Source organism: Arachis stenosperma, chromosome 9, assembly GCF_014773155.1.
Source record: "Arachis stenosperma cultivar V10309 chromosome 9, arast.V10309.gnm1.PFL2, whole genome shotgun sequence".
Lineage (NCBI taxonomy): Eukaryota > Viridiplantae > Streptophyta > Magnoliopsida > Fabales > Fabaceae > Arachis > Arachis stenosperma.
The window spans coordinates 19500107-19513606 of NC_080385.1; the positions used below are offsets into that span (position 1 = coordinate 19500107).

Consider the following 13500-nt stretch of genomic DNA (forward strand, 5'->3'; position numbering starts at 1 on the left):
ATTGTCCAAAATTCTAATGTAATTTTAACGCCAGAAGACGTTCAGGTACCTGAAAATTGTGAAAATGACGATATCTCAATAAATTATGTCTTTACAGGAGAAAAATGGGACCAAAATAAGAAAATTGTCAACGAAATATTTGCATATAATGTGGCATTAAATATCATGCATGAAAGTAAAGATCTTGAGCAAAGAACAGTCGAAGAATGTCGACAAATGAATGATTGGCTAAAATGGGAAGAAGCCATAAAGGCTGAGTTAGACTCACTTGCAAAATGTGAAGTCTTTGAACTTGTAATCCGTACACCAGAAGATGTAAAATCTGTTGGATACAGATGGGTATTTGTGAAAAAACAAAATGAAGTTATACGCTATAAAACTCGACTTATGGCACAAGATTTTTCACAAAGGGCCGATATATATTATGAAGAAACATATTCCTTATAGTAGATGCAATAACATTGCGTGATTTGGTTAGCTTATTCGCATATCATAAATTACATATGCATTTAATGAATGTGGTAACAATCTATTTATACGGATCGTTAGATCATGATATCTATATGAAAGTCCCTGAAAGACTAAAGATGTTTAAACCATCCAATGAATATTCGCAGGGGTTAATACTAAATTAAATTGCAAAGATGTTTATATGGTCTAAAGCAATCTGGACGAATGTGGTATAATCGTCTTATTGAGTATCTGACCAAAAACGGATTCAAGAATGATGATATATGTCCATGTGTTTTCATAAAGAAATATGCATCTGGATTTATTATAATTATTGTGTACGATGATGATTTAAATATCATTGAAACTCTTGAAGAGATTCCAAACTCTAAAAGAAGAGTTTGAGATGAAAGATTTTGGAAAGACTAATTTTGTCTCGCCCTGCAGATCGAACATACAAAAAATGGGATTTTTATTCATCAACATACACATAAAAGATCTTGAAGTGATTTTATATGGATAAGTCACATCCATTAAGTACCCTAATAATCGTAAGGTCCTTGGATGTGGAAAAGGATCAATTTCGTCCTAAAAAAGAAAATGAAGATATCTTTAATCTTGAAGTACCATATCTTAGTGCCATTGAAAATATAATGTATCTTGCTAATAACACATGACCTGACATATTATTTGCGGTGAATTTACTAGCAAGGTATAGTTCCTCTCCAACGAGAAGACATTGGAATGGAATCAAACAAAATTTTCGATATCTTCATGGAACGGTTGATATGGGATTGTTTTATCCATATGGATCCAAGTCACAACTAGTTAGCTATGCAAATGCAGAATAATTGTCTTATCCACACAAAAGGAGATCTCAAACAAGATACCTATTCATATATGGTGGTACAGCTATATCATGGATGTCCAGAAACAGACGATAGCAGCAACCTCCTCTAATCATGCCGAAATACTAGCGATACATGAAGCAAGTCGTGAATATTTTTGGCTCAGAAGTTTGATCCAATATATTCTATCATCATGTGAACTGATTGATCATAAGATAGCTCCAACTGTCCTGTTTGAAGATAATACAACATACATTGCTCAACTTAAAGGTAGATACATCAAAGATGATAGAACAAAACATATTTCTTCCAAATTCTTCTTCACTCGTGATCTTCAAAATCAAAGGACAATTGATATCCAACAGATCCACTCAAGTAATAATCTGGCAGATTTATTTATAAAATTACTCCCAAAATCTTCTTTTGAAAGATTGGTACATCAAATTGGGATGTGCCAATTTCGAGATATTAAATAATGACGACAAGAGAGTGAAAATGTACTATTTTTCCCTTGATGAAGTTTTTTTTTTCATTGATTTTTGTTGACAAAATTTTTAATGAGACAGTCCTCATCACAAAAGATATTGTATTTTTTTTTTTCACTAAATTTTTTTTTCTTTAATAAAATTTTAATAAAACATAATTTTAAATAGTCATCCAAAAAAAAATATTGTGATAAGATAACCTGAGGTGAATGTCTATTTTCCATAAGGCTCAAGTTTTTCAGAGAAGTTATATTTAATAAAATTTGAAAATAATGACCATGTACGCGTATAAATAAAAGACAAGTTCTACACACACACACATAATTGTAATGAATATTAATATTTCCTATTTACACTTTCTTATTTATTCATTATATTAAAATATTAATTATAGTAAATATTAATATTAGTGTTTCCTATTTACACTTTCTTATTTTATATTTATTATATCTTCCTTACTTATTTCACAACAATCACTTCAATATGAACCATAGTATTAAACTTTATTCTAACCAAATAATAATAATCAAACAATCAAGCCGACAACAGTAAGCATAAACTGTAAGACGTTTCCATGGATCGGCTAGTTTACATCAAATTTAAACTACATGAGGCTGGGCAATCCACCAACCCAAAGACTGGTGAAATATTTTTTCCTAACACTAAAATGCATGCACAGGGAGCCCAGCAACTGTGCAAGAGGCACATTCCTGTACCAGAAACTGTAAGCTGATAATGCACTCCGAAACGTGGGCAGACGTCTGAACAAACATTGGCCTAAATATGGAAAATTTCTGTTCATGAGAGTATTTTAAAGGGCTATCAGTTTCATACGTGCAGTGGAAAATAAGAAACTACTTACAGTTGACAATATGTTAATATGTCAATCCTTCTGAAGTAACTTCCAATTAGCACACCGTAAGCTTCATGAGTTTATATACTCTGTTTCAATCTTGTGACTCGGTCAAAATACATTTCGTTGCCCAAATAATTTACTCCCTTCTCTTGCTTTAATACACTTTCCGCATAACTCAGTTGCAGCAGCAGCATTGATCAAGACCCAACCCAAGGTTTAGGGAGCTTCAACTGTGGACAGAATTGCTCTTGTTAACACCTTGCATGTCCATAGGTGAGTTTGCTATACTGCTGACAGACCCTAGCGTCTGTGAGCTCAACTGTGGACTAGCTGGACAAGCTTCTGGATTACCAGCACTCAAAGCATGAATTGCCCCTGAGCTCATCTGCTGTGGGCTCATTGGAGTCCGTTGACTCATTTGCTGTGGGCTTGCTTGCTGCTGAGTTTGTTGATTCAGTGATGGAACTCCCATCGTAGATGGTGAGCTTACCTGTGGAGGTGAAACAACTGCCTGCAATTGCGAACTTGTTTCTTGTTGCTGCTGTAATTGTTGCTGAAGTTGCTGTTGTAGTTGCTGCGTTTGCTGTTGTGCTTGCAACTGCTGTTGCTGTTGCTGCTGCTGTTGGGGTTGAAGTTGCTGCTGCTGCTGATTCATATAAAGATTCATCCCTGCTGCCATCAGCTTAGGTGGACCCATAGGTCCGACAGGTCGTGGAAGTGTATTCATACTCCTACTCAGAGATTGACCCAACATAAGACCAGCAGAACCAGGGTGAATTTGTCTGGAGCCTGACATGCCAGCTATGCTAGACTGAGGAGACCCTAACATGCTTCCATTATGTGTCATTCGAAGCTTCGATGCCAACATTTCAGCCTGTGACGGAGTAATACTTCCAGACCTTAACCGTTGGCTTATTGCATTCGAAATATTTGAGGCTGGATTAAGATTCATTGGGCTCTGACCCATATTTCCCATGCTAGAAATGGATGTCATTGGTGCAGAGATTCCAGTTCCTCCTATACCTCGCCCCACTCCCATTCCCATAGGATTACCCATGGGTCCAAGCCCAACTATGTTATTTCTCATGTTACCCAAACCCACAGTTGTTCCCAATCCCACCATTTTCCTTTGCATTTGCGGCTGTTGGTTCTGTTGCTGTTGCTGCTGTAACATCTGAATTTGTAGAGGTGAAGACTTGCTGAGCATGTGATTACCCAATGATATGTTGGAGTTCTGGCCAATTGCATTTAAGTGTGGAAATTGATTTGTTCCTAGAATCATAGACCTCTGGAATTGAGGATTCTGCTGTTGAATGAGGGTGTGCTGTTGTAGCTGCTGTTGCTGCTGCTGCAGTGCTTGTGCCTCCAGCTGCTGTGGTCTTGGTGCCATTGAAACACCAGAGAGAAGTCCTTGTGACATCTGTAAGGCCTGAGGGTTTCCAGGTGGTAGCATCCTTGGGTTTGCCACAAGATTCTGAGGTAAGTTTAAAGAGGCATTACTGTTACTAGCCGGTTTTGCAAATTCATTGGATGATTGACCAATAGTTGGGTCTCCATATTGCTGCATTTCAACTACAGAGTTATTCGGAGGTACACTAGATTGACTTCCTGCTTGAAAGTTTACCCGGTTTGGCATGATTTGGATTCGGTCATCTTCCTTCATATATCCTTCACGTGCCATCTGCAGTGTGCATATTAAAATTAAAATATCAGAAAATGACAGACATTCTTTCATATGGTTCCAGCTCAGTCAGTGAAAAGTACCTGGGAGCAGAACTGTTTTGCAAGCAAATCCGCACAATGCTGATCCAAAAGGTAATGAAAAGTTAAGTGTGATCAATTTGAGAGATACATTCATTATATTAAATAGGAGAGAATTCAAATTCGAATAGAAGAATGGCTGATAGTTCATTAAGTCTCATAAAGGTAGGGACATTGTGGACCATGACCAAGTTCATCCATAACTACAGACAAAATATAGGCTTTAGATGATGAATAAAACATGTTCTGCAGCCAATGATGAGAAAGGAGAGGGGCCTATATTTCTTTTTTTTTTTTTTTTTGTAAAAGTATAATTCATTAACATGGATGGTAAAAAAAATAAGAGGATAAGTGGTTCTCATACAGCAGCCAAACAAGACGAGTTCATCTATAAAGCATCATTCTCAAATCTCTCATCATGTCTAAGATGAAAATTCCTCTAAAAGAAAAAACATGAGCTTTACATCAATTAGATGTTAATCGTCTAATCCTATACCATAAAACTTGTTTCTTAGAAAATCTGTCATTGAGTGTATGCGAATTGCACTCCAACCAAATACTGCAGATTGTTGCATAAATTGTGCATTGCCACAGATTTTGCCTCTGCTATTCCCAAACCCAACAAACCATTCAACATAACTGATCTAGAGATCCAGCATGCACCAAAAATATTAAACAAAGTATTCCAAACATAAACAGCCATAGGACAGAAATAGATGTGCATTGATTCTGAATTTGCCTCACACACATTACACACACACATCAGGGGAGATGGCCATGTGTGGCCTTGGAACCTGCAACATATTAATTCTGTTGAGCACAGTAGCCCAAAAAAGGGTTTGACCTTAAGGGGAGCTTTCCATTCCCAAATCGAATTTAAATGTAAAAATACGAAATGCCTCAAGAGACCCTTTTGTCTGGGTTCGGAGTAAAAGAAACATCATCAAGAATGCACAAAACAAGTATTGGATCAGAGGACTCCTATCATTCAAATTACAGAAGTTGAAATTCCAAGCAAATGGGGGAATTATGCAAGAGGAAAGATGATACAGATGAGAACGGTGTATAATATAAATGGAAAATAAAAATCCAAATGGGGCCATGGGGGTAGTAAGAACCCCAGGAACAACTACAAGATGAAATGAAAGAGACACTCTCTGAAAGAGCATAAGCAAAAGAGAAACCTCTCAATGAATTGTAGTTTTCTAATCTCTCCTATGTCTACAAGGAAAATTCCCCCTAAAAGTATCATGAATTTTATGTCAAAAGAAAGCACACTATCCCAAGATCACCCAACACAACCCAATGATTTGGCATCCTTTCTCGTAAAACCAGCAACACAAGTCAAGAAGAACTTATCTCTGGTTGCAGGGGGCATTGCAACCCTAACAAAGGATACTAAACAAAGATCATAAACATAATAACTAAAGTAATCCACAGAAATAGACAAGATAAAAATGTTGATGTTATGCAGTAAACAAGATGTTGATAACAGCAGCAATTGCACAAGAGACCCTAGCTCGTTCAGTTAAATGATGTTGCAAACTCAGAAAGGTACCGAGCAGACAAGGGGAAAGAAGGAAGGCTTCCAGAATTTAGTCAATGCTTTGGGTCTATTTGAGCAGGGAGGATCAGCAGACGGCAGTATTATCAAGGTTTCTTTGCTTTTGTTAAGTACCCAAATGAAGAGAAAGAGAAGGTTGAATGCCAAAAAGGATAAAATACCTCCACTGCCTTTTATTTACAGCAGGAAGCATAAGAAAGAGTAACAAGGGAGAGAATCAAGTGGAACCAGCTGTGTAACAATAAGACAGCTGGTAGGAGAGTGGAGAGAATCCATGTGTCGTGAACAATTCTATTAGAAAAGAAAAAATTGAGTGTCTATTTAAGAGAGTAGAAGAATTAGAGAGGACTCATTCAGGAATTTATATAGAACATGACCCCATAGCGTGGTAGCCTCTTAAATCCTACCTACCTCTTTCTTTTTCTGCAATTTCTACATTCAACAACAACATATCAGGAAAGAAGGGTAAACTACCAAAAATGTACTCGAATAATTTTGGCGCTGACAAAAATGCACCCGAATTTTACTATCGACAAAAAAGCCCTCAAATAATTTTAAAACGCGACAAAAATACCCAACATTAAATATGTATTTCTCAAAAAATGCTTTAGAGATTGAATTTTGATGCGGTTCTTTGCAAGCATGAGTAGAAAAATGAAATATTTTTATCCTTAAAATTTGGTGATTTTTCGCTATATATATATATATATATATATATATATATATATATATATATATATATATATTGTGATTTTTTTGGCGGCTTGATCAAACCAAGCCTCATCAATTTTGGAATCTCCCTGTTGAATGGCCTGTTCTCCGCGGTCGGAATAGGTGAGTAAATTCCTTCCCTTAGAACCGGTACTTGAGAGTTTCCTGCCTCATACAGCTCAGCAGTCAATTGTTCCATTTTTCTGGAATTAACCAAAAGAAAATGGAAAAAACACAATATATATATATATATATATACACTTAGTGAAAATCACCAAATTTTAAGAATAAAAATATCTCATTTTTCTTCTCATACTTGCAAAAAACCGCATCAAAATTCAACCTCTAAAACATTTTTTGAAAATACATATTTAATGTTGGGTATTTTTGTCGTGTTTTTAAATTATTTGATGGTATTTTTGTCGATAACAAAATTCGAGTACATTTTTGCTAGCGACAAAATTATTCGGGTGTATTTTTGGCGATTTACCCCAGGAAAGAATTCTATCACACTGATACCATTCAACCCCTTTCCTTCTAACTTCAGTGTTATCTTATTTCCCTGCTATATCTTCTATCTTCTACTGCTACTGTACTATCTGATTCAGCTGACAGTTTACAGTTTCCTTCTTTTTTAGTTACATAACTCTGCTTTTTCAGTGAAATTACTAGGTTTCTAATAACACATATTACATACAACATTAAACTTACAGTGTTGGGTAATGTGGGGAGATGTTCCTCTGAGGCTAGGAAATCCCCCTCATCAATGTCCCCATAATGCATAGCCACGGTACCATCAGATGGCTTCTCAGCCATTATCATCCTAATTCGTAACCTGGGAACTAAAGAGACAACATTTCCTGAAGAAGAGAGTGGAATTTCAGACAAAAGAACGAAATTTATATATGCACACACACACGACTATATAACTTCCAAAACTTCAACAAAACAAACCTTGGAGTACACGCTCCGGCAAGCAGAAACTTAAAGCTCTCATTTTGCACACATTCATACTTCCACCTATAAGCGACTTTGACAAAGAACTTGTTTCCTCTATCAATCCTTCATTATTGTTTGGATTGGCAAGAAAAGCTGACAAATGCTGAGGTGAATATGTATTCTGCTTTCTTATGGGATAATCATCAGACTTGTTCTTCTTTAAGTTCAGTTGAAGCCTGCCATAAGTCCATATGCTATACATAAGAGAAACGAAAGAAATAATAATCTGAAAATTTCACTCTGAAAAGTAGTGGCACTCTAGCACAGACTAAGATAAACTGTATCTGATTAAAGAAGTAATATGATAACTTCTAAGGATGTGGGAAAATAGTGCTTGATTAAAATGGTAAAAATTAAATTTCATAACCACCACAAAATACCTAGTACAGAAACAAATGGTATATGGAAAATCACAACTGTGGGATTATGGAAATAATATGGAGATGCAGTTTTAAAATTTCACTCGTTATACCTCGTTGTGACCAGTTCAATTTTTGAGAACCTTTCAAGCATATTTTGAAGACCTTGATCAACCATAGCAGGGGTACCAACTGCAGGACTATTTGCATTCAATGGAACCCCATTACCAACACTAGCCGGAGAACCAACTCCATTCATTGCTGGGGTCTTGGGAAGGGAATTAGATCTCCGTTTGGCAGCCAGTTGTGCCTGGTGTTGTCTTTGTGCAGAATCGTTAGCATTAGAAGTCAAAGGTGGTGTTCCAACAGCAGCAGGAACTGAAGCCATTGATATCTTCTCCTTTTGTGATGCACCAGCTACAGCTGTCATTGCAGATTGTCCAAAACTTGGTCCAACTGAACCATTCGAAAGTTCTCCTGATTTTGAAGATAATGGCGAATGAGGTAATGCCCCACTAGATAAACGAGGACTCTGTATTGACTTCCTTTTCTGAACAACCTGGTCCTCTTTTTTCGCTTCTTTCTCCATATGCTGACCCATAGTATTCCAGGTTGTCTGAGGGAAATTCGGTCTCATGAATGCCTGTGGCAACCGTTGCTGAAGCAGCAACTGTTGGGAATCTAGATTGCTTGTCTCCATTTGCATACTGCGGTTCATTTCTGTGCCATCTAATTTATCCATTTCAAACTGTTCTTCCTTTGCAACTAATCTGATACCATGCTGACCAGAAGCCAAATGAACAGCCCCCTGATCTTGATTCAGCACCCCTTCAAATACCTTCTGGGAAAATTTCTGATTACCACTGCTCACATACTGAATACCTCTGGTCATTGCTTGTTGTGGCAATAATGGATTCTGCCAGGTCATATCCGATCCTTGAAGAGCTTCAGAATGTGTGCTAACTGGCTGCTGTTGCATTGTGTCAACACCTGCGGAAGAATGCCTCATTCTTTTTGCAAGATTGGATAAAGGTGATGTTTGTCCATGTTGACTATCCCGTTTTGCATGAATAGAGGCATTTGCGTTTGTATTATCAGCATATGAAATCATGGGATCCTGTGAAGCAGGAGATGCCCCAGATTGATTAATAGCAGCAGATGCCATTTGATACCTTGATTGATTAGACAACATAGAAAATCCTGGGACAGAGGAATCTGGTATGAAAGTCTTGGGTCTCAAGGCCATAGCAATTTGTGGATTAAAATTTTGCGTTGCTGGATTTTCAAGGGTCTGCTGCAAAATGGCATTAGACGCAACGATACCTGAATCACCCAACCTGCTATTTGAGCTTTCAGGCATTATTTCCGTGCATACTTTCCTACCATGGATTTCATTATTAGAAGTAACAGCAAAATCTGGCATATGCCTTAATCGTTTTCTCCGCAAAGTGCCCAGATTCAAATTAAGCTGCAACATCAAGCTCACCATCACTATAATGCATATCAGTACATAATAAGTTAGTCGATGGAGAACATATCTTATTTATACCTTTGTGGGAGCTCTACTTTCACACAGCTGATCTAGCTTTGGAGTAGGATCTAGATGAAGTTTCGGTTGTACAGCTTTCAGTATCTTCGATTCAACTTCCTATTGTGGAAAAGATGAGGTAATATCAACACACACGAAATGAAAAACTAATGGGAATTGTTCATTGAATGGTTAACAATACTCACCATTAGATCACCATATGTCCAAGACTTATCAGTGATAGATGGGATGTCCTTCACAATATTCTCTAATGACATCTTGAGGCATACTTTATTAACAACAGGAGACATGTCAGTGGACACAACACCAGCCCCGTTTTCTGAAGCACATCTTCGAAAATCACGCACCTGAGAAGTTACAGAAATAATACAAAGCTGAATTTCAAATTGATCAAATAAGAGAAAGGAAAGAAAGCAAAAAGAGCATAACAAATTGTCCTTAATTGAAGGAAGGAATGCCAAGAAGAGGTGGTATCGTTATGAAAGAGCTCTTCAAGGTATTAATAACCACCTCATCTTTTAACCGTAATCACTGTAAACTGTTCTATAAAAAAACACAGCCCGATGCACAAGCAACCCACGTTACATAGGGTCTAGGGAAGGACCGCACCCAAAAAGTGTAACGCAGGCAGCATATCCTGATAAATGCATCAGCAGCTGATTCCACGGCTTGAATCTGTGAACTTGAGGTCTCAATTCTTCATAAAATGTTCTATTGCCAAGAAGAAACGTGTGTCCCCTTAAAAGATTTTTTATAAGAAAATGATAGGAATTTAAATATTGCCAGCAAAGGAAAGTATACAAACAATGAAACAACACACCTCACATATAAGTGCTCCATCAACATATTTGACAGGTATATCATCCAGAATGTCTGCAGGTAAGTGACCTGACTCTATAGCCTGCAAATATACCATTAATGAGAAAGAAAATGTTTAAGTGCATAAATGGTTGAAGCAAGTAGACAAGCCAAAACTAACAGAATTAAGAAATTATAATGATGAATAAGACAATGAATCTTAGGCTAATAACTTAACAAAAGTGCCCAGACAAGTAGCATAGTCTCTGGACTCTGGCTCTATTTTTATTTCAAAATTCCAGAAACCAAATGCACAGGAGGTAGAAACAAGAAACCAAGTCCCCAGCAGTCAACAACTTTTCTTAGTTTTTTTCATAAAACAGTGAAATTTCATTAATACAAGGAGAACAATAATACAAATTGCGGATAAGGGTTGCGCTATACAAAAACAAAAGGATTTATCAATAAAGCATAGCTTTCCAAGCTCAACATATTTGCAAGGAAAAGTCCCCTATAGAAATCATGAGATTTACACCAAATAGATGTTGGGTGTCTAATCACATACCAGAAATCATGCTTATCAAAAAAAAAATGTCATTGAAGGTGTGTGCATTATGCATAGTCCAAATAGTGGTGAAAACTGCATAGTGCCACTAAAATCTCTCCCCTTCTCTACTACCAAACCCAACAAACCTAGTCAAATGAAATTGATCTAAGGTTGAAATCCCAAAAATGCAATGCTTTTGGATTTAAGTAAATCAAAAGCTTAGTATGAAACTTTCAGATGTACAGATAGCATTGCGTATTATACATTGTTTAATGCCATGCTCAATTGCAATTCTTTAAACAGTACTGCCAAAACTGAATGAACTAGAATATCATAGATTTGCGAGACTTACCAAGAAAAGGCTTTCAGATGACCTATCATATGGATGCTTGGGAAAATCTTGATACTTAGCATGGTTTGCTATCTCATTCTGAAAATTCACCAATCACTACTTCAGAAACATACAAGTCATGCTATAATACTTTCTTTATTTCAGGATATTCCTTCAACATTCACAAAATATTGACTGTTGCTTACACAAACCTCGAAGGGTTTTCCAATAGAATAACCATCTGGGAACAGGTTCAACGTGAAAGAAGCTTCCGCATCTGTGAAAACATGAAAGCCCCACAGCATTCAGTATTCATACACAAGTTAGGCGGCCAATTCGATTTCAAGACTTACCTGCTAATGAAAGAGGTTCAGATGGAATGGACAAAGTAGACATCTGACCCAAGTTTTTGCCAGCCACGGAGAGATCACTCTGTATAAAAATGATACATTGCAATAAGAAAGAGATTCAACAAATATCTATATGAAATTCAGATAACATGCTGGCCAATTGCAAAATAAGAAAAACCTCCAGGATGTCATGTTCTTGCTGAAGAAAAATTAGAACCAACCCATCCAATATGATAATTCTAATGCAGAAAACCTACATCAATTTTCATCTTATAACCCGTCCCCAAAATTGAAATTACATACAAACAGCTCAGTGTATTAGAGTTCCTTTATTTATAACACTTCGAAAAGCCTTCTAGACCAATACAATTTCTTTTCTAACTTCCACATATTTTAAAACCTGAATACTACCACAAATATCAACGGAACCAACATGATTTCCACGTCTACCAGTTTAGCTCTCTCAAGATACAAAGCAAGGTAGAAAATAAAATTCAGTGAAACGTTTTCGATAGGGGGAAGAGACACCTTCGGTTTTTATGTCTAGTAGAATGAAATAAAATGTGACGGAAATTTTCGCTCTATTGTTTGGAATACAATTGAAGTGAAGAGAGATTTCAGTTATAAAGTAAAACTGGTTCAAGCTTCAGCAAGCTTCAACGGTAAGCTCCACCAAGAAAATATCTCGAATCGAAAGTGAAATTGGAGAATGAAGTGAAACGGCATTGGCGTACCTGTGGCTCGCGGGAAATTGACATTGAATTCTGGGAGGTGCCATCGCTGGAAGGTTCGGGATGAGCGGGAAGGGGCTTGGAGCGAAACCTAGTGCCAGTCTTTGAAACTTTGAAGGAAACCCCCATGATCGTCCTGCTTGGGAGAACCGAATTTTGCTTGCGGATCGAGAAGATAATGAAACCCTAAAATCTAAAAGAGGGAAGGAGAAAAACTTGTATCCGAAGAAATTCGGGAGAGAAATTGACTTAAGTTATCGACTCTCAGCATATTATTTACTTTTGCGAACTGCGAAGGACGCGAGCGTCCTAAACGAGTTCATGTTCGTGGGTTTTGCGCCATTTTGCTTGGGTTCCGGTTTTCATGGCGCAGTGGTCTGGGTCAAGGTTTGTTTGGTTTAGCAAATCAATTATCTATTCTATCTATGTATTATATCTATTATAATATATAAATATCAAATTTTTACATAAAACTGACGTGATATACTTCTATGAGTATTTTTTAATTTATAGGGTTCTTTTGGGAAACATCAAAAAGTTACTTTTTTTTTATTTTTGACTTATAAAAAGTTACATTAATGTGTTTGGTACAATTTTTTAGATAAACTTTTAACTTTTCAAAAAGTTATTTAAGAGTTTTTGAAGAAGTTAAAAAATGTGATTTCTCTTATTTTCAAAAGCTATTTTATCACTCTTATTTAATGCACAACTTTAAAATAAGGACTTTTATAATAACTATCCAAACTCAAAATAACTTATTTAAAAGTTATTATTAATAAAAGTCCTTATATTTTAAACTCCTTTTTTAAAAGAACTTATTTAAGAAGTTTAGCCAAACTGGCCCTTATATACAATTCATTATGATAAATTAATTATATCAATTAATTGATTTAATTAGATATTTAAGTATTATATTATTTTTTTGTGACTAAGTATCATATTATTTAATATTATGTATATTAATTAATTGAATATAATAAATACAAATTAATTTAGTTAAAAATTCATTGTTTTATAGTGTTTTATATATATATATAAACATAACAGAACAAAATTATAAAAATAATCTTTTTATTACTTTGGATATTTTAACTCTTTTTTCTTTGTTTTTTTCTCTTTATGTGTAATTTTGTTTTGCGTTAACTTTGTTTATTTAATGAT

General features: G+C 36.0%; 1 protein-coding gene across 3 annotated transcripts; it reads right to left on the reverse strand.

The window, feature by feature from the left end:
- Positions 1-2260: 2260 nt before the first annotated feature.
- On the reverse strand, positions 2261-12704 carry LOC130947396 (protein PHYTOCHROME-DEPENDENT LATE-FLOWERING). Of its 3 annotated transcripts, none has more exons than XR_009072639.1 (13): positions 12343-12703; positions 11612-11690; positions 11471-11535; positions 11280-11357; positions 10403-10483; positions 9768-9929; positions 9583-9681; positions 8147-9501; positions 7630-7850; positions 7387-7535; positions 4404-4442; positions 2646-4320; positions 2261-2560 (listed from the first exon to the last, which is right to left on the reverse strand). XR_009072639.1 is itself a non-coding variant. In XM_057876092.1 (13 exons), the coding sequence occupies exons 1-13, from the start codon at positions 12466-12468 to the stop codon at positions 2866-2868; spliced, it is 3789 nt and encodes a 1262-aa protein (XP_057732075.1). In that variant the 5' UTR covers positions 12469-12704; the 3' UTR covers positions 2261-2865. The 3 variants fall into 3 exon arrangements, 2 of the variants coding, with proteins under 2 accessions (XP_057732075.1, XP_057732074.1); XM_057876092.1 differs by having other exon boundaries at positions 2261-4320; positions 8147-9085; positions 9206-9501; positions 12343-12704; XM_057876091.1 differs by having other exon boundaries at positions 2261-4320.
- Between the last annotated feature and the right edge of the window lie 796 nt (positions 12705-13500).

Excerpts from the sequence above, each read along its gene's own strand:
- LOC130947396 (XM_057876091.1), bottom strand. The coding sequence starts at position 12,468 with ATGGGGGTTTCCTTCAAAGTTTCAAAGACTGGCACTAGGTTTCGCTCC. Across the intron at positions 11,691-12,342 it reads CAATTTCCCGCGAGCCACAG|AGTGATCTCTCCGTGGCTGG; the intron begins GTACGCCAATGC and ends ATTTTTATACAG. Across the intron at positions 4,443-7,386 it reads TCCCCACATTACCCAACACT|CATTGTGCGGATTTGCTTGC; the intron begins GTAAGTTTAATG and ends CTTTTGGATCAG.